The sequence below is a fragment of the Passer montanus genome, unplaced genomic scaffold (assembly GCF_014805655.1).
Source record: "Passer montanus isolate IOZ18808 unplaced genomic scaffold, ASM1480565v1 scaffold40, whole genome shotgun sequence".
Lineage (NCBI taxonomy): Eukaryota > Metazoa > Chordata > Aves > Passeriformes > Passeridae > Passer > Passer montanus.
In genome coordinates this window covers 5,652,870-5,674,368 of record NW_024368819.1, presented here as the reverse complement: position 1 = coordinate 5,674,368, position 21,499 = coordinate 5,652,870, and the positions used below count along the sequence as shown (strand labels likewise).

Sequence of the window (21,499 nt, the reverse complement as noted above, 5' to 3'; positions counted from 1 at the left end):
GCTAGGAGCAATGGGAAGAGCGGATTTTGTCATCTGATAAATCCCTTCAGTCTGCAGAAAAACCTTCCTTTTACATTGTTAAGCCACCAGGTAGCAATCACCACTCCCACTGTAAGGACAGCAAACCCAGTCCTCCCTGCTTTGCTACGCTCTGGCTGTGCTGGGCAGACAGTTCCAGCTGCCACCACGAGCCACAACTCCAAGCTGTGTTTGTGTCCATGCTCTGCTCCCTCCCAGCAGGAGTCACTTTGCAGCCCTTGCCTAAAGCTGGGGAAATTAAACTGCAGAATAAAATGCTGGCTGCTCCTCTGTCAATAGATGGCTGCACCACATCCAGAACGTTCATGACAGAGATCCCCCTTAGGATACAGGACACAGTTAGGGGAGAATGGCCTTGCTACAGAAACTCAGCTGTTGGCTACAAAAGTCAATGTGACAGCTTGGGATGAGGTTTTTTCCTGCTTCCACAGAAAGAGATCAATTATTCCCAACTAGCAATAATATTGGTTTTAAAGGAATATGGCAAAACAGAAACACTGTAACATACTAAGGTACCTGTTGCTCTTTTGGCACACAATGACACATCCAGTTTTAAGTGACCAGGATAAATCAGCCCTTGGTGTTTTGCTTGGTTTGACTAATGGCTGAGCTTCCTTCCACTCCCATGGATTCTCTTCCCTCCACAGCTTCACAGTGGCTGCTATCTGCTCAGAAGTGACATCATCTGCTCATAAGTGACATCATCTTTCTCATTCCCTGCCATCAGCTAAAGGTGGCTGAGTCTGATCAGGCAGCAGCCTCTACCACGGCTCCTCCACTGCAGGGCAAACCCCAGGCAAGTGCAGGCACTTTGGGATTGGTCACACCAGGAGTGGAATGGGAACTGGGCACAGAGTGCTGCAGAGCCAGCAGAGAGGTGCAAGCTGCACCAGGCCACAGGTGGGACAGGTGTGGATGGGGAGCAATGCACATCACACACCCTCAAGGTGTTCTCTGCTGGGCTTTGGCAGCCTGGGAGCTCACACACAATGCTGCTGTGGCCTTCTGACAGATCCAGTATCCACTGCTGCTGTGCATTCTGGCAGCAGGCTGCTGTGGCCTTCTGACAGATCCAGTATTACAGATAACCAGAGAATAAATGCTTTGGATTATCACTGCAGTCAAGAGATGACTCAGAACAACCTCCTTTCCCAGTGGCTAGAAGCAGAAGAAAGATAAATGGGGAACATGAAAAGGGGAAAGAAATGAAAAGAAAGTCATTCTTGCTGTCTGTTCTTGGTAGCATCATAGCTTTTTTCCTTTACAGGTTCCTTCTTTCACTTCTTGATAAAGATGTGACCTAGGTCACTAATAGCAAGATTGTATTAGGCTTAGGGTGCAGGGTGAGGGGTGTGGTGCAACTCAGCTGAATTACAAAGGGCAAAATCCAAAACCATGACAAATGCTACAATTTCAAGCAGTAAAGCAGTCGGCTGGGAGGTTAAACTCCAGAAACCCTGAATAATGGTGTGAGGCTCCCTGTGGAGGGTACACAAGGCATGAAGCACTTTGAAATGGCACCCAACCAACCAGTCTGCTGAGTGGAGAAACTGAATTAAGAGAAAAACGCTGAAGGAAAGATGAAAAATTCAAACCATTTTGCAGTAGCTATGCTTCAGTGCACCATTAGGCCATGGTTCCACAACCCAGCTCCAAACAGACTGTGCCAGAAATGCTTTTCTTCCAAAGGCAGAACAAATGTCCTCTTGAGCAAATTATCAGGCAGTAGCATTTACAATGGTGTCACACCTCATCCCACCCACTGCTGTTTACCCACTTTGCAAAGGAGCACAGGAGAGGCTGATTCACCTTTCTCTGCAAGTGACAGGGATTTGCACCCATCAGCTCCCATTCCTGGCACACCTCAACCACAGTGCTCACTCTGCACTCCCATCCTCTTCACCAGTCAGAGAAGGGGAAGGGGATACTGCTTGTGACTTCCAACAAACAAGGTGAGTGGAAAAAGAGGCTTTTAAGTTGTAGTTGCTGCCCTGAGGAACTCTTACATGTTTTACACAAAGCATTTCCAGGGTAACAAGCACCAACAATTTCTCTAGATGAAGACAAGAGCTCAGGATCCCCTTCTTTTTTCCTCTACCCTGCCCACCTAATGTATCAACTGTTATGCTGAATCTTGCATTTGCTTGTTTTCCTTCCTCTGGCTCAAAGCATCATGAAGGAAATTTCCTGCCTGCACACACACACACACAAATTGTTCCTTCTCCAATTACCTCTTTAAGAAGCATGAACAGGAGCTTAATGCAGCATTTGTTTTGATGGGCAGTTTCTGAAAAAAAATATTATGTGCCTACCACATGAAACTCTTCACAGATGGCTAAAAGGATGTTAGCTAATCTTGATCAATCTAGCTCAAGAGTCACACTTCGGAGAATGCAATGAATTATTATGTGCTAGGAACAATTTCCTGGGTAGAGAGCAAAGATTCACTTCTGAGACAAGAAGATGCTCCACATTTTCTTATCTCCTCTGTATTGCTATTGTGGACATGGCTTTTTAAGTCAGCTCTGTACCCAACTTCTCTCAGAGCTAGGAAGACTGTGAAGTTCTGTTTCTTTTTCCAAGGTTGTTTGTAATATACACAGATGTGAAGGTGATGAAGTAATGAATTCCTGTGATGGTCAGTGCAGTAACAGACAGTATTTGCTTTAGAAATGTATGGCTTTTTCTGGAAGGGAACTTACTCTTCAAACCAGCACTCAATCACAGACAACCAGATATGATGCAATTTGCTAAACTGACCTGGTTCCTGCTTCCATGAAGAACACCAAATAAGATCTCCCTGCCTTTCTTCGGGCCAGCTCCTTGTTTTGTTTTCCTTCCTTGTTTTAAATATCGTACTAGTTGAAATATGAATCAAGGCAGTTCAGAACCAAGGCAGATTCCTACAGTTCCTGTAGGAATCACCTGTGACAGTCCATGCCCTGTGCTACATAAATCCGAGTAGATGGCCACAACAGGCTGTGCTTAAATAATGAATTCATGGATTACCAGTGCATGACACATCAGACTATGATTAGACAAAAGCATCCTCAAAAGAATAAATTATCCTTGTGCCTCTCTTCTAAACGTTTTAAGTAGAACACAGCAACACACAACACACGGAAAGAAAGCCTGTTGTAGGCAACCCACTGAGAAGTCACTGTTTGAATTCTACAGAAACAGAAAATTTTGTATGCAGCTCTTATAAAAAATAGTACAACTATAAAAAAATAAACAAAAAAAAAGTCTTTCTAACCTAGTCCAGGCTAGAGTGGTCATATCAGATGGGTTGTTGAATTCACAAATTGTCTTTGTATTTAGCAAATCTCAGTAAATCCTATTGGACAGTTACACTCTAAGTAATCTTTTTGTATCAGAAAACTTACCTATTATAATGACAAATGCAAAACTAGCCAGTGTCAGTGATGATCCACTGTTGATCATGTTGATGAGCAGCTGGAACAAAGGATATAGCAGCAATAAGGCCCAGAAAAGCCAGTTCAAAAGTGTCCATGGTCGGCGGGGTGGTATTGTGGGGACTGCTGGGTAGGTTCCTGTGCGGTAATATTCTTCCTGGAAGGCATCCTAGCAGAACAAAGGAGGGCAACAATTAAATCCCCATCTGCCAACAAAACTAGCCATTTCTGCCTTTGATGTTCCTCCTTCTGGAGGCTTGCAACCACAGGGGAAGATCAAAGACCAGCTGATGGCTGGAAAGCTTGTACTTTGAAGTCAATGAACACAGAGTCAAAAAAAGAAAAAAAAAGAAAGAGGGAGCATACACTGATGTAAACACTTTCTTTCTCCTACACAAAGCAACCTGATAAGTGCCTTATCTGGAGAGTATAGCAGCCCAGGAAAGCAGGAAGTATGATGGGATATTCACTCCTGCAGCAAGGCAGACATTACTGCTGAGCCTTCTGCAGCAGCCACAGCCCCTGCCCAAGCACTGCAGGTAAGCCAGGGAAGTGTTTTGGCTCCCTACCCAGCAGTGTCCTCTGTTCCCTCTTGTTTTCTCAACTGCTGCTCTCAAACAGCACCCACAAACCTGTCAGAAAAGGTGACCAGGCATCATTTTGTCCCACACTCTGGAAAACACCACCCCCTTGTGCCTCTGTACCATGGATGTAGTCTTCTTCACCTTGTTTCCATGATGCTTGTGGTAGCAAGTTTGGGTGCTGAATCTCCCTAGAGGTAGTTTAGTGTGTAAACAGCACAAAATCTCTCACTGGCTTTGAACAAATGACTTGACCTTTAAGTATAATACAAGGAGGACAATGGGTGGGGGTTGTTTTTTTCTGTTTTGTAGCATCTGTTTTTTAAAGCACAGGCGACTTGGAATTCAGTACCTTCCTCTATAGCCCACACAGGTGAATAGCATTGCTTTTACTCATCTCACCAACCCAAGATATCAGAAGTGGGTGGGGGGAAAAAACCCCTCCCTCCTTGTTAAAAGCAAAGATTATTAACCTGTTATTATTAATCTGTGTTATCACCAAAAACTGGTTGATTCTTGAAGTCAGCATTAGACTGACATAAAAAAAATAATTAATTAGAATGAAGTATGATATTTCTTTAAAGAAAGGATTTTTGTTTCTAGAACTTCTAGGAAAGCCAAGACAATCAACCAAAAGACTATTTTTTCTACTATGCTATGATTTTACACTTACACTCCAGCTGACACAAACAATTCTTTACTTATTTGATAGCAACTTCAGCAATTACATGCTGTTACCACTTTATCTATTTCAAAATGAACATTCAGCTTTTAAGGGATTATGCAGTAATTAAAGCACTGCACTCTACTGAGATGACAAAAATTGTAAGAGTTTTACTCATGACAGCTGGATTGCAGTGGGATCACTGTGGCCAACTACTGAGCCATCTTCACCAGAGCTCACAGCGTATGAAGTTTTCTTCACAGGGCAGTGAGGACTGCTTTAGAACACAGAGCTACTCCTCATCAGAAAACTGAATTTACTACATACGGCTAGGTTTCCAACTACTGGCATTACCCAGGAATGTGAACAATTCCCGACTATTGCCGGCAGGGCCATTAGAGGGCCTGCTACTACAGAGAGGACAGGCTCGTTGAAACCCGCACAGCAGGGTTGTCTTTGTTGGCTCTGCAGGCATGAGGGGCAGCAAAACCACTGACCACACCTCATTGAGAGGCTTGAGACAGATGGAAAATACAAAAGGCAAAACAATGTCAAGGCAAACAGCACCACCACGTTTCCCACTGTTGTGGGGAGCAGCTCTTCAGGTATGATTCCTTACACTTAAAAACGTTTATTCACTTGCAAAGACATCTATGGGTTCATCTGTCTTGAAAGCTTTTGCGAGGGTGCCTATGATACCCAGCAACAAGACAGACTTTAAATAGATTACACACTCACCATTGCCCAAAATCACCTTATTCACATTAGGTTCCTTTAATTCCTCTGCCTACAGAGCTTCTTTTCAGTTTGTAATAGATTCCATCCACGCAGGTATCACATTCCAGCATGGAAACATGCTCCCTCTATTGCCCCCACCACATTTTAGTTACTTCAGACAGTGAGGGGGAGGGTAATGCAGTGAGGGAAAACCAGGGAACATCCATCTCCTTGTGAGAGGCTAACTGGACTCCTCCTCCCTGTTCCCACCAGGACGTCTGACAGCACAGGTATGCTGCTGCCCCTTTGTGAGGAAGCCCACAAAGAATGAGGATCCAAAAATATCTTCTTTGTTCCCAAACACTGGGGTTCTGTACACTTCAGCTAGGCTTTGCTGATTCCCTAGGATATTTCTGTATATATTTTCAGGCCATGTTTTCCAAGCAAGAAGAATTAGAAGCTTGCTCTCTTTTTAATGAAAATTAAGATTCTCAAGCAAAACTTCTGCTTCAGGCACTGAGGCTATAAGGAGGTAAAAATGAAAACAAACATGAAAGGACCAGCAGAGTTGTGACTATTAAATATCACCTCTTCAGACCTGGCAAAAAGATCCTCAACCCAGTCCTTGTTAAAGTCAAAGGGAGCCTTTCTAGCAATGACAGTTAAAAAAAAATAAAACAAGTAAAAAGAGAAGAAAAGATGCAACCCAAATTGAACTTCTGTCATAATTTGGAACTAACTGATACAGTGCTGCCCATATGTGGAAGGACAAAATCTACCCCTGGTGAGGAAGAAGCACATGGAGATGGTACTTACTGTAAGCCTGGAAAAGGAAGGAGAACAGTGTTTGGTTTAGAGCAGCAGCACAATGCCACTGTTTATCTGGCAGGACTTTGTTAAAATGCATTTGTACCAGTGACTAAGCCAAAAAATGAAGTGACAAGTAGCAAGAACATAAACACAACAGGCTCCCACAGAGAAGAATCTCAGACTGAGGTACATGTATGTGAGAACAGACAAGGAGGTAAAGAACAACGGAATGAGCTTTTCTCAAAGACTCTCGATCCTTTACTAATGCCAATATGGGGAAATAAATAAATAATAATAAAAAATCCATGTCCCTCCACGTCCAGTAACTGCTGATTTCATTACTAATTCCTACAGCTCTGCAAACCTGATCATCTTGAGTGCACAGGCTTTGACCTCAGTATCTGTGGCACTCTCCAGCCACTAAATCATGCTACTACAGCATAATTCAGCACACTGCATGCAGGTCTTGAGAAACTACTGCAAAATTATTAACCTTATTGAGAAAAAGCAACAGCACAGGGAACCATAATGTGTGTTAAAATAGGGTCTCTGCTTTCCAGTAGCATGCACATCTTGTCTTACTTTGAAACAGTAAGTGAGGTGCTGCAACCAAAACAGACAAAGCAGGGGATGAGTGTGTATCTTGCAATGAATGACTGCCCTTTGAATAAATTTTTTACATTATATCATAAATATTTTCTGACTCTGAAGATGACCTGAAACAGAATTTATTTTTGGAAACAGCACCTGGGTGGCACCGCTGTTTGTTATCTGAACTAAGAGCTGATTATCTTTTTAAAATGCAGGGCAGAATGGTGAAAAAAAATTGTATTTTTACCCTGCAGGTGGGCTTTCATCATCTCAGAACTCTGGAAGAAGTTGTCCCTGCTCTATATTCTGCCAGTCTGATTTTACAAAGACAAGGGCTTCAGTAAACCAGGAATGACTGCAATGAAGTGAGTTTCACTAAAGTAAAAGAGCTGGAGAAAGAGAAACCTGCTGCCTTCAGAGAAGAAATAAAATAATCACTGAAAATCCCAACCAAAATACAAACAAACAGCTCCCCCCAGCCTTAATTAATCAAAAACATTCACATTAACAAAAAAGATTTTAGTAGAATGGAAAATTTAACACAGCATAATTCACTCCTATACTTAAATAGGAAACCAGAGACTTAACCAACCAGCAAATGAAGATGTCATGAAGAACAGATATGAAGAATACTGTGATATATTGTACAATATAATATTATGAAGGATAGAGGTACACTCTGCACTATAAGCAACTGAGTGTTTGTCGAAGAGGGAAAACCAGAAAAATCTTGGAGTGAATTACTTCAACTACGCAATAAAGGGTTGAGGAAAACAATCACCACATTCACACTTACGTTCTTGTCTTGCAAATGTCTGAACAGTTCTCAGGGACATGAAACAGGGCTACAAACTCATATTAGCAGCAAGTGGACTTCTGCAATGCTGAGCAAAAGGTCCATTCACATGTACATGGGCCGTGGGTACAGCCTGCTTTTCTGCAAAGGTGCTGGGGGCTGTGCCTCAATCAGGTGTTAGGGGCACAAACTCTGAGAAGGGGGATCAGAGGCAAAGGGAGTAGACCTACAAGTGAGGTCTCAAGACACATTTACTTTCCACATTCCTGTATGCAAGCTGCTTAGAAGAGATATGAATTACAGCAGAAACAGTCATGATTTGAAACTGAGAAGTGCCAGGGCACTGTTGATACAGAAATGCTCATGTGGTATCCTGGGAAGAGCACGACAAATGGCACAGCAGAATTTTGCTGTCCCAGTGAGAGAAACTAGAGCACAGCTATATTCTATAATTTCTAAATCCAAAGCACTACTGCATTCCAGTCTGAATACATAACTTTGATCCAGGTATTGAAGCAAAGTGAGCTGCCAGGCCCTCATGCCGTGCATACCTATGACTCCCACTGACTGAAATGGGAGTGCTGCCTGCATTCAAAAAGCACATCTCCCAGCAACTATCTCCAACATTCATAAAAACAGCCCAGAAGAAACAGATTCTGAAAGATGAAGGATTCATATGAAAGCATTTGCAAAGAAAAAAAAGGAAAAAACCCCAAACCACTGGGCATCTACAAACACAATCGTTATTATTCTCTCCCAATCCTATGAAATTAGGAATCTTATATGCATGCCTTCTAAATCCACAGTGTGAAAACAATTTATCAGCCTGTTCTTTTAATGCTGGATGTCTGTCTTGGTAAAAAAGGCAGGGACAAGGGACAAAAATTTTAATACACTAAAGAATATACTTATTTAGCCCACAAATTGCTTCTTGATTTGGAAGGTGTCTTCTAGAAGAAGGGGCTCTTTCTGCCAATCAGAAGGCAGTAAGACAATTTCAATTTTTGTATCTTTATGCGACTTTCTAAAGAAGAGGCTTAAAACTGCTCTAGAAAGGCTTGTTTAAACTTTCTTCCTGTTGCTCTATGTACCAAACAAAAGCAATCATGACTGGCAGCACAGGATCTAGTTTGTATGTAGAGAAACAGAGCACTTACCCTGAAAGCCAAACAAACCAACTCACCCCAAACCTCCAAATTAGGACACTACACATGCACACTGTGTATAGGTTTACTAGCACTATAAATAACCCAGCACTACTGACTCATAAGTAAGTGCTGTCTTGACAAAAAAATCCAACCTTTTCTTGATATAGTTTGTGGAGCCAGGTAGAACATTCCTGCTCATCTTCTGGGACTTCCTCTAGTGGAATCCGCCTGCCAATGGTAAACAAGAGAAATTGAAGAGTGTTAAATACTTTGACTTTCATGAACAGGACTTGCATTATACAGACAGATTATCTGACAGAAGACACACCACATTTTCTACCTTTTTTATCTTGTGCAAGATCTACAGCCCTTCAACAAGCAAATACAGATTTTGAAGAAATCCGTGATAGTCCCCAACTAATTGCCAAAACAAATTTAGCCACCAGGTTTACCCTGCCTGTAACAGCTTTTCAGGATGAGCTGTGAAAAGCAATTTCCATGCCTATGCCAGACTGACTTGCAGCAGGCAGGAATTGTGCAAAGGGAGACACAGCAAGAGGAACCCCTCTATTCTGCTGGAGCTGACATCCACAGGCAGGGCTCTGTGAATGCCATCCAGTCAGGCCATGTACACCAAACATGAGGACACCAGCCTGAGTACCACGTGGGAAGAGGAATCAAGAGAAACTTTCCTTTTACTCTTGGACAAAAACAGCTCTGAAAAAAATACTTTTTCAAACAGGCAGAAAAGGAGAAGTAGAAAGCAGAGGTCACCCTATTCCACTTCATATTTCTATCCAGGACAAAGTACTACCACGTGGGAAGAGGAATCAAGAGAATCCTTTTACTCTTGGACAAAAACAGCTCTGAAAAAAATACTTTTTCAAACAGGCAGAAAAGGAGAAGTAGAAAGCAGAGGTCACCCTATTCCACTTCATATTTCTATCCAGGACAAAGTAACTGGACCAGCTTGCTGGTCCACAATAGCTCTTAAGGGATTATGATGAACTCCTGATCACTTGCAGCATCACTTTTAGGCTCTTATGCTCCAACCCTACATCATCACATGCCCTGAGTGCCTGTAGCACAAGTGCTGCTGGTAGAACCTCACCTGGGAATTGGCTCTTTCCCATTAACATCATGGGAAGCCATTAGGGTATTCGTAATTCATGGAAACCTTAATGAAAAGAAATCCAGGTAATGTTTTTTTCATTAAACAACCCCCTGCTAGGGGTAGGGAGGGGACAGCTGTCAAACAGAACAACAGCAACACCACCAGGTGGGAAAGCCCTGAGCCTGACCCCCACAAGAGGAACTGGAACTATCTCTGGAACTCCTGTGCCAGAGACAGGTATAAAGCAACTCCACCTGAACATTTAGATTGGGTTTGGTATTCTGCACAAATGAGTGAAAAGAGGCCCCAGTGCTGCTGCTGAGCTAACAGACACACAAATGAGTAAAAAATAATAAACAAAAAGTTCTGTAGACATTTATGGGCTCCTCACATAGTTATAATCACAGAACTTTACCAGAAACACTACCCAACCCATATGAATTTTTATCTGAAGTTCTGTGAAGCCAGGTTGGTAGAGATCTTGCTTTTCTCTTATCCACTTGAAAATATTCCCTTATTTGACCAAGTGTGATTTCAAGTACATACTCCTGCTTAAAAGGAATTAAAATACGGATTACTTGCCTTACATATAAATCTGCATGATATTTCTTTCCATTTAGAACTCCCAGCAATGTTGGATTTTCATTATTTCTAAAATTAAGGGTAGAATCATAGACTGCAGAAACTGCAAGAAGAAAAACAGGTTATGTGTTTACTGTAGTAATACAATAGAAATAAGTAATTCTCAGACAAAGAGAATATTTAAGTAAGTCATCAGCAATAGCACCACAGTTTGAGCTGTCACCAAGGTAAAAATGACAATGGAATTTTTCAACATGCAGGTTTTCAGAAGCCAAATAACCAGTGACTCTTTCAGGAACTGCACCAGCAGAATGGAAAGGTTTGCTCTCCATCCACCCTTGCCTCCTTCCTCATCAGGTGCAGTATGACAGCTTCTGACGGAATACACCTAGGACTTCCTAGGAGTCAAATGGTTGCAGAACTGTTACCTATTTCAGCTCACTGGGAATCAACAACTGCCCCTAAATGTGAGGCAACAACTAGGCAGATACACATTTTATAAACAATGAACAATATACACCCTTTGACTAAGAACAGGTAAAGTGTGTGTGAGAGATCTCCTGCAGCAGGAGGTCTTAATGCAGCCACGAATGGCCCCAGGGTCATGCCCATTGTTCGGTAACTCAGGCCCTTCCTCTAGGGCAGAGACAGAGAGAGAAGGACACTCCACACCTTGTGTGAGCTGGCTGTGCTATGAAGACATACAGATATGAGGAACAGAACATGGAAGTTCTGCTGAACAAAACTGCAGCCAAACTTCCAGCACTGAGAAAACTGTGCAGCTCAGGACTGGATAGGAACAGTAAAACCATTTGCAAAGGCTGATGGCAGATAAACTAAAAGAGCAGTAACAAGCAGTTGCTACAGAAAAAGCATTCACTGTTTAGAACCACATGAAGTGCTGCAAAAAAGTTTATTTGAATACATCCTTAGATACACTATTTTCCTAATGCCACAAAATTACCAGAGAATGATTCATTTTCCCAACACTGAATCAGTTGTGCATCATGGTATGAACTCTAAGCGCAAAGACAGCAAAAAAACTTTCCTATTTTTTGTCACAAATGTGACTAAGAAGCATTTTCATGTGTAGCCTGTTGTATTTTAGGCTTTCTGCTCTAGAGTTTTGCAATAATTAATAAAAATGCTTGTGGTGAACCTTTATTGTGAAACCTCCTGACCCACCTAAGAAGGACTTATTACACAGGACAGATTTGCTCTTGGTTTTGAAACCTCTGTAGCTATGAGAGAACTATGGTTTGGTCTCAGCATTCAGCTCCCAGAAACTCACCACATCATTTGTTACTGCAAAACTGAATTCACAGTGAAGCCTGGCTTCAGTGCTGAAAGAAAATCCTGAAAACAAAGGCCAAGCCCCTGTCAGTGCAAAATGACTCTGCCCCTCACTAACAACTCCATTCTTTTCCTACTACAGTTGGATCCGTAGCCCAAACTCAAAACTAAAAACAAGACAAAATCTACTTCAAACACATTACTCTCCCTGTAAAATAAAAGTATGAAATTACTTTTTTAAAAATCAATTATCTGACTCCATTTTTAAGCTTCTTACTGTAGAAGGATTTTACTAATCTACTCTAATTTACTAATCCAATGTAATTGAAGGAAAACAAGAGCTCAGTTGGGTTTATACAGTGTAAGCTTCTTAGTTTATTCTTTAATAGCATGAGATTATTCTAGCAACAATAGGGATGCAATAAAGCAAAGTATGACACACACAACACTTTTTCTTCCATCTCTTACAAGGCATCTACATTTGAGTTTTTCTATGAATTGGGTTTTTGTGGAGACATATTGGAAGACAGTTCTCCTGTTTTGAAAAAAACTTCTGTGGAGATGGACAGTAACATCTCTATGTGCTGACAGTCTTACACAGAGCTTTCCTTTTCTCCAGGGGAAAAAAAAAAGCTATTTCAGTTTCCAACTGGTCTGCAGTTTAATATTCAGTCTAGTACCTTTTAGTAACACACTGAAATCTTTTGGTGCAAAGCAGTGCCAAACCCATGACAATGAGAGCAATGTGCAGGAGTAAACAGACCTTTGGCATCCAGATATAACTGAAGATAACTAAAGATTTCAGCTCTCATTCTGAGAGTGCAGGAAAAGAATAACAAAGAAAGTGTCAAGAAAAAGGCTGCATGAAATGAAAATTTGCCAGAAAGCATCCACAGTCAAAGAAGCACTAGCATGCTGTGTGACACACTGAAACAGGTTATCATTAAACATGGATTATGTAATTGCATAATTAGAATTGGACATCTCATGATTTTCTCATCCAAAAGCTGAAGAGACCAGAAAATTCACGTTCTAAAACCAGTGAAAAAACCCCTCCATATTATGTTGAAAACACTGCAACTGTCTCACTCTCAAGCTAATACAAGCAGCATTTGAAAAGTTTGCCTTCAACTGTGAAATATTTTTTTAAAGGAGTTATATCTCAGAATCTCTTTTTCATTAAAAACAAAACACAAATATTTTAAAGTTTTTCTTTCTGTCAAAAAAATTAGGGGTTTTTTGTTTTGTTTTCTAATCTCTCCCCAGCTTTTTTCTCATATCATTAACTTTGGGTTTTGTCTATAGCATTCTGACAGAGAGCTAAGTACTTAAGAATTTAAGATTTCATTTCTTAACTTCAACCTAAAAAAAAAATCTTCAGATTACATATCTAGAGAGGATTTTTGTTACTTTGACTGTCCTCTTGAATTTCACACACTATTTTGTAGCCATGGTGGATTATGCCAGGATGATCCACTGACAAATCAACGTACAGGCAATGAGTATAGCTACATGCATCTTCATACGAGCACAAAATGATCTGAAGACTGCAAAAGGGAGGGAAAGGTACAGAGGCATTCACTGTGCTGCTGATGTGACACCACCTTGAAACAGTCCTTTAACATTTCATTAATTGAGCCAGCTTGAAGAAGAACCACTCATCCTCTCAAACTTTGTTACTTGCTCTGGATGATGAATAGAAACTCACTTGAAAAAAAAAATCCAGGACGAATATACAGCAGATGGGGGAAAAAAAGTCATTGCAAAGTGCCCAAACACTGTCATACCCCAAAACTCCATGAGAATATCACCCTGGAATTCTCCTGAAGTCCCTCTGGGACAGCAGTTCCCAGCTGGAGGAAAAGGTACACAACAAGACTTGGTCTTATCTACAATCCATCATGATGTACATTTTTAAGTACAAGTCTTTACTCAATAAAAGCAGCTGAAAGGATATGATGGCCTGATATACAGCCAGACATCTACTTTTACTGTAAGTAATGGATGAATGTCTTAGAAACAGATCTGTATTTTCATTTGCTTCCATGAACAGTACAGGTAGCAAAGAGCAATTTATTAAGAAAGTGAACAGCTTCTAGAAATTAAGTTCCTGGGGACTGTATCTGTAAAACCATACTGGTAGGAATGGTCACTGACAAAAGTATCAGAACCAGTTCAGAAAATATTAGAAGCATTTCTTTAAGAATCAAATTATGTACGGAGATCTGAACTTCTGAAAGCAAGTTCTGAAGTTCTTTCATCACTAATGAAAGAAATTAGTTAGGAGGGAAGGTTCTTTACTTGTTATTTTGCATGAAAGTTATTTTTATCCAAATACATTTGTTTATATTGACAGATATCACATCACTGGCATGGAGGCAGATTCCAATATATGCACATTAAATAAATACCTTCCAAAACTAAGTTTTTCACAACAGGTGGGCTTGCCAAACTGATGTCACCAATGTCTGTTTCCAGCTACTGCAGAACTACTTCTGAACTCTTTCCAGAGTGACTGCAGCAGGTACCATTAAGACTTCATACAAAGTTTTGAAGAGGACCAGCCTGTGATCTCTGCTGCCATGGGTGAATTACATCTGCAGCCAGAGAAACCAGCATCTACCCATCCCACAGTACTACAACCTCTGGCAAGCTGAATCACAACCTTGTCAGAAAGGAGGAAAAAAATGGGACAGGAGCTCTGTCACACCCAGCTATGAACTGGTCCCAAACCTGTGACCTGGCTCCACTGTGTCGTGCTGCAGCTGCGTCCCTTAGCCAGGCACTCCAGCCAGGCCCACCACCCTTGTGGGAGAACAGAAAGTGCATCAGCCTAAATGCCAGAGCCCAAAATGGGCTCAGGCAGCTCAGCACCAGTCTCTCACTTTTAGAGATGCACAGGGGTATGACCTAATTTCTAGACAGTAATACATTTCCAGATCATGGACTGTCAAAAGAGACTGTCACCACATTCTCTATTCAAAAAATCTGCATGGATTTATTATCTGTACATAATAATGCTACAAGGAGTTCTAAAAAATAAGACATTGTTTTCAGATGCTCTTTACATGAACCCCTTGTCTCTATAGGATAGAAACATATAGCAACCCAAGCAGTAACCTTTCTATCTCCCTCTCATTGAAAAAAATAACAAGGCAAGTAAAGCAACAAACCTAGAAGAACCTGCAACACCAGTCTGGGGTCACCAAACTCTCAGAGGTTTGTTGGTTGGGTTTTCAAGCTCAAGTTTTTGCTGAAACTGTGTATGAGAAGTTATAACCCTACTTCTCCTCAAACCCTCACAGGGAACTAGTGCCTACTTCCTGGCTTTACACTGCTCCATCCAGCAAGTTACAGCTTCTGGATTGAGGCAGGGACATATAGTCTACTCCCCATAATATAAGTAATCTAGCAGCCTCAGTCTTCTTTTTCTGAAAGTATTTAAAATATTTAGGGTACTAGTAAGTGTTATGTGTAAGTGTGTGGCATGAATGCCTAAAACTTTTTATGTCACTCAGATTTCCTAAAGTTGTTTCCTTTTGGAATGTTTTCCCACAATCAGCTGCTTGCCCGCCATCATGCCATATTTTGCTTGCATTACACACAGCAGTGAAAAGAACAAAATAACCACCAAAATAACCTGTTCCTGACTCCCAGCTCAGGGCATTAGAGGCCACAGAGTTCTGACTCAACCCTTCTTCTGTGCCTCAAGTTTACTACCCCGGCAAGGCTAAACTGTGCTCCTCGAGGGGTTGCTGGATGCGTCACATAACTTACCTCTTCTTCAGAGGACCAGAAAGGATTCAAGCTCTGCTATCCATCTTTGGGCTGGAAAGTTGTGGGTGCCTGGGAAGCTACAACTGTGCTATGATCTACCTGGTCTACCCCCTGTTCTGTCCTCAGCAGAACAGTCCCCCTTATTCCAAAGGCAAGGCTAAACTGTGCTCCCTCCTCAGCGGGTTGCTGGATGCTTCACAAAACTTACCTCTTCCTCATGGACCAGAAAGGATCCAAGCTCTGCTATTCATCTTTGGGGCGGAAAGTTGTGGGTGCCTGGGAAGCTACAACTGTGCTATGATCTACCTGGCTTGCCAGAGGGTATTTAGAAGAAATGCAAGAGATAACATGCCAGCTGACTGGGAAGCTTTTCTTACAGCAGCTATCCCAGATATGCCACGTGAAAACACGTCTTCAAGGACAAAAGAAGTTCTGACATAAACTTCAGTCAAGCTGGAACATTTTCTTCTAATCCAGAAACCACTTTTTTCTTTCTCACACATAGCCATCTAACACACAGATCTACCAGATCCCAAAGACCCTGTAACACTACAGTTTAGCCCTGTCTTTCCTTTGCCCGTGAAGAAAACAGCAGAAGACTGACAGTAGTACTAGACAAGGAATTTGATAGATAGTATTAGTCAGAGAATATCACTTCAAAGGCAACATGTGCAAAATGATGTCACTTTAATGTTGGCAAATGCAAGTAACCAGAAATAAATGAGGAGCTCAAAATAAAATTAATAAAGAAAAACTTACTCATGTTCTATAATGGAGAAACTATTTATGAATTTCACCTACATGTATCTTCAGTCGAGGCCTACTCCCCTTCCTCAGCTCCATTAAGAAACTCTAAAGAGCAAATCTATACAGAAATTTAAAGTAGAATTTTTTTTTATTTTAAAATTGCATTATTTGAGGTAGTCATTTACCACAAGGAATTATTTTAAGACACACTGCCTCAGACTCTCTACAGATGCATTTGCTTCATTTAGAATAGAATTGCTTAGCAAATACTAAGAAATATTATTCTTTGGCAATACGTACAAAATATGCAACAACATATGCACCAGCTGATACAAAATATGCAACTGAGATTCCTCAACACAGAGTCACAGTTAACAAAACATAACAATAATAAATTAAAACACAAACAAAAAACCCCCACAAAAAGAACAAAACAAAAAACCCCAACTGAAACCAACCCCACAAACTGATTCAGGACTTTGTTATTAAAACCAGAGTCTAATGAAAAAAACAGATGCTTCTGAAAGCATCCCAGGATTTTTCTGCTAGGACACGTTACAGGGAAAAGAAAAGCATGGCAAACTGTCAGCAGTTAGAGGAAATAACCATTTAGCATTGTCCCCTGTGACTTTCCTTACCTACATTTCTCAAACACTGCACGGTGACAGCAAATCCCTTCGTTCGTGGCAGGAGGTGGTACTTGAGCTTGGGCAAGCCTTTGGCTTCAGCTACCTGCATGCTGATCTGGTGCTTCTGCTCTGTGAACCTTGTGCCCTCACAGTGAATCAGGAACTAAAACCAAGACAGAATTACAGTTAGACAGAAGCTCAGGTCTTCTGCTGACTGAGCAGAGTTCTCTCGAATTTCCACCAGCACAACCCAAATTAACAGTGCTAGCTGGGACAGGTGTAGCCACATACACATTTATGTAATTTATGTAATGTAATCAATACACATTTATGTAATTGACTGAGGTAGCAAATCCCAACAAACCAAAATAACAACCCCAAAACCCCAAATCCAAACACTCCTCCAACTTGCCATCCAGTTTGAATCTCAGCCTTTAGGCTTTAACATCTGCTCTGCTACTTGCCATCAGAATGACGTGGTTTCTCTGAGTCACTCCATCTTCATAAGCTGTTACAAAACACTCAAAACATACTCCTGTTGCACATCTCTCTCTGATGATAAAGTGTTCAAATATCATGGCATCTAAAACTTGCTAAGTGTCTAAACTAAACACATTTCTAGGAAATGCTTCAGCGTCCAGCTTGTCCGCCCTCACTCCAACCTTGCTTGCTTTCCCTATGGCACTTGAGGTCCATGGAAAACTTCAGGCAGTAACTCTGATGCCAATGAGACAGCTGTTAACAGGTGTAAGGCAGCTCATGCAGGACAACTGAAAGGCTCAATCTCCTATGAACTATACAGTGGAAATGCTCAGACATGAATAATTACAGTCTTGCCACTGGCAGGCAGGGGAGAGCACACAGATCTCTGGAGATTTACCACTTGCCCATCTGCTTTCTGCCAAGCATGAATGCAAACTAACACATCAGAGAGCACTGCCAAATCACACAAAGTAAGTCCTTATAACCCACAGCAAAAATTGAGCCAAAACAGACAGAGATATTGAAGAAACGAGCCAAGCAGCCAGCTTCAGTTCTAGCTCATCCAAGAGTGCTTTTACTCGTGTATTGCATGCATAATATTATTCAGATTAATGACTCACAGAGAAACTGATGAGAAAGCCTCTCTAGTTCATTTAGCATGCTTTGTCTTCTCTACTTTCCAAGGTGCTACTCTTGTGCCTTTTGACATTATGTCGTCATACAAAAGCAAACCAAAACTCCACACTGCAATAACCCCAGGTGTACATTAACAATTATCTCCCTTACATAGGTATACTCCTTTTTAGCAATGCCTCTACAGGAGTATCTACAGGATGGTGGTGGCTTGTGCTCAGTGATTAGAGTCGAGCTGCCTACGTGTATAGAAAAGTCACAGAGCACAGGCAAATCTCTGGAGAGAAACTGAAACTAAAGCCCCAGAATCACCCCTTTGCTAGACAGCTTCCTGCCTGGAAGTCACTTAAACATTGAAGCAGAGAGATTAGTTTTGATTGCTTAGCACTCATTTAAAATCAATGACAATTAACAAAATAAATTTGTTTCAGAGCATGAGAAATACAGCATATACATCTTCACGAGGCAACAGCAATAGTTTCTGTAGGCCCCAGGGATGCTGCTTAAGATTCCATTTCTTTAACTAAATGGCACTCTTGCCATCACTAGCTCAGAAGAACTGCAATTTTTATGATTTCTGAGAAGAGAAAAAATTCAAAGGCTTTTCATTGTCAGAAAAATTCCAGGCAGGGTGAATACTTAAAAAATATGGTGATGCAAAAAGTAAGACTTTCTTGTTACTGAAAAGTGACACCAATCCTCTCCCTGGAGCAGAGACAATGGCTACATCAGGACACTTCTCTGACCAGGTGGCTTCCACTTCTACTGGGTCATGTCTGACCAAACACCTTCACAGGAGTGGCAGAATCATAGGGAAGGAGAAAACTCTAGTATATTAACTCTGCAATCTAAGGTGAAAGGAGAGCTTAGGTAACAAATATAGCTGATGTACTTCAACACAAAATTGTCACATGCATCTGTAACACAGCCATGGACCCCTGCATCTACCCCTATCCAGCACCTGTAATTAGAGAACCACAAAATTCTGAGTGGATCACAGTGCAGGTATTTTTGCAGTAGTATCTGCAGGGCTCCATACTACAGAGAAGGAAACAGACAACGCAGTACATGGGAAACTCCAGAAAGAATTCAGCTGGGAGTAGTTTCCTGATACTCCCCAGGAAGGTAATGAATCAAAAGTCTCAGGAACAACCTGGTAAGCATCACAAATTGCCTGTGCCTCATTCCTGCTACCTCACACTCCATTTGTTAAGCATCACTCACCCAAAAGTTTTCAGGGTAGTCCCGGAGATTGAGCAACTTTTGTACGACAGTTTTCCGATCTTCCTCCCACTTGCGCTTGCAGAAGACGATCTCTAGGAAATACCACATCCAGCCAATGATGGGCATGTAGGAGAGCTCCTTCTTTGCAAGCACTTTGGAACTCTGCAAGACAGAATCAAAGCAAGTCAAACAGAGTTAAACCACTTAAGAGTGGAAGGTGGGTATGAGACTTGCATAGTTAGACACAAAGATATACATTTATATTGATCAGACCCAGTTTAAACACCAGCGTAAAAGCAAAACAAAGAAAAATAAGTTTTTTTCTCATATGACAGAACAGTCAAATCTAATCTCAGGTATCTGCATGGAAGACTTCTAGAATAAATACATATGAGTGCGTGCTGCTCTCTCCTACCCAAACACTGAAACCCAAAAGAGAAGCCAAACTCCTTCAAACATGGAGGAATCTACGCGAATTACCTGAGCAGTATCAATCAAAATTCTTAATTCAATCAGATCCTGGCAGTGACAGCTCAAGTTCCTTTAAGATACCTTGAAACTATATTGAAACTATATAGCTCAACATGGAGGGAAAAAAAAATAAAGAGAGAGAGGAAAACAAAAAGCAGAGCCACTGTAGCACAACATACTGATGCTATGCACACATGGCTTAGCAACAGAAGAAACCTTAAACACTAGAAACAACAGCAGCAATAAGAATACTTAATTTGTGTTCAGTTCTGTTTATGAAAGGGTAGCGAGTTCCTCTTCAAAGCATGCTTCTGGAGCAGGAAAAAATAAAAAAAGCACTCTTCCTGTCTCACAGGTGTGACAGACACTGAAGTGACTAGCCCAGACACACAACAGGAAGTCTGTGATTTATCAAGCATTGAGCATGCTCTGTAAATTAATCCTACTCCAGAATTTAACTCTATGATAATCTCACACTGACATCCCCCAGGGCAGGAGAACTGATTCCATGTGCTCCTTTCTTGCCTTTCAAGCCAGCCTACCCTGATGAGCTGTCCTACATTTCACTTGGTTATTTAATCAATAAAATGGCACATGTGTGTGTTGTGTTCATAAAGAAACTGTTGCTTCAGCATTTCTTAAACAAACAGTGACATTTCCTTCAAAGAAAGATGGGAGTAATTAAGTCCAGTTTCTGACCATGATATTATTATAAGCTAGCCCATCAAAAAGCTCTGCAGATGGATTCCAGGATACTGTATTTGACTAGAAATTACTTATTGGTAGAAGTTACCATCATCAGAAAATATTTAATTCTATTTTTTTAGTCACTCCCATTCATTTGGCTGCTACAGGAAGAGACTTGACCTAATTCTTCATCTCAGCTCATTTTTTTCATCTGCTCTCCTTCTTTGAGAAGAAAAATACCTTAAATAATTCAGCTATCTGAAAACTTGTAAGACTGGAAGGCAAGTGTACATCACACAGCTTCACCAGCAACTGTTACACAGAAGCAGAACAGAGGATGGCAGAGAATTCAATTTCTAAGAATGTGGGAACCATCTCTATCAAATGATTTAATGTTTGCAATAATAGTGCTCCCTCTTGAGCATTTGAGAATTTCCTAATTTCAGTGATGGACTCAGATCAGGGCTCCAAGCCCACTACTCCCCTGAGAAGCAGCTGCAGTAATTCCAGTTTCAAGCCACCTTGTACACCGGTCCCCATTACAGGACAGCAGCGACACTGAGCCCAGCCTCCTCTTCCAGCTCCCCAAAGTGGGCACAGAAAAACAGGCTCTCCTTTTACCACTTTCCTGCACAAGGACGCCAACAGCAGCCCTATCACCACCACCCCCACCCTGCAAAAGAGAAGAAATCTCAACATGCTCTTAAAGTTTATTTACAGTAAGTGTTCAGTGTCATAAGAACTACCATAAACTAACCTAAGTGTACTCTGCATAGAGTGCACAAGGCCCCCAGAACACAGCGTCAGAAGAGACAATGTAATAGCCCTCCTGCAGACTTCAAAGAGCAGAAATTATGGTCCAAAAAGCTAGCCAAAATTATTATTTCACCATACCTATTTTCTAATACTTTACATACTTTAAAAGGAGCATGAGTGACACAAGAGGCAGGAGAAAAGTTGCACCTGGCCCAGTGAAACCAAGAAATGATACTGCGAGTATGTGTTCTGTAGCACAGGTACAACTATGAAAGCACAACAGATGTCTCAACTCTTCCCTGGGGCACGTTCTTATTCTTTCACTGTGCTGATGCAGTTTT

The 21,499-nt window shown here is 41.3% G+C and overlaps 1 protein-coding gene across 4 annotated transcripts in view; it reads right to left on the bottom strand.

Moving 5' to 3' along the window:
- Positions 1 to 21,499, bottom strand: part of AGPAT4 (1-acylglycerol-3-phosphate O-acyltransferase 4) — a 72,744-nt gene that overhangs the window by 6,672 nt on the left and 44,573 nt on the right. For all 4 annotated transcript variants that reach the window (XM_039719021.1, XM_039719019.1, XM_039719023.1 and 1 more), the window contains 5 exons: positions 19,245 to 19,406; positions 16,914 to 17,067; positions 10,459 to 10,561; positions 8,915 to 8,990; positions 3,426 to 3,624 (listed from right to left, as the gene is read on the bottom strand). In XM_039719021.1, coding sequence (XP_039574955.1) covers positions 3,426 to 3,624; positions 8,915 to 8,990; positions 10,459 to 10,561; positions 16,914 to 17,067; positions 19,245 to 19,406 — 694 coding nt within the window. The remainder of the gene's footprint in view (positions 1 to 3,425; positions 3,625 to 8,914; positions 8,991 to 10,458; positions 10,562 to 16,913; positions 17,068 to 19,244; positions 19,407 to 21,499) is intronic.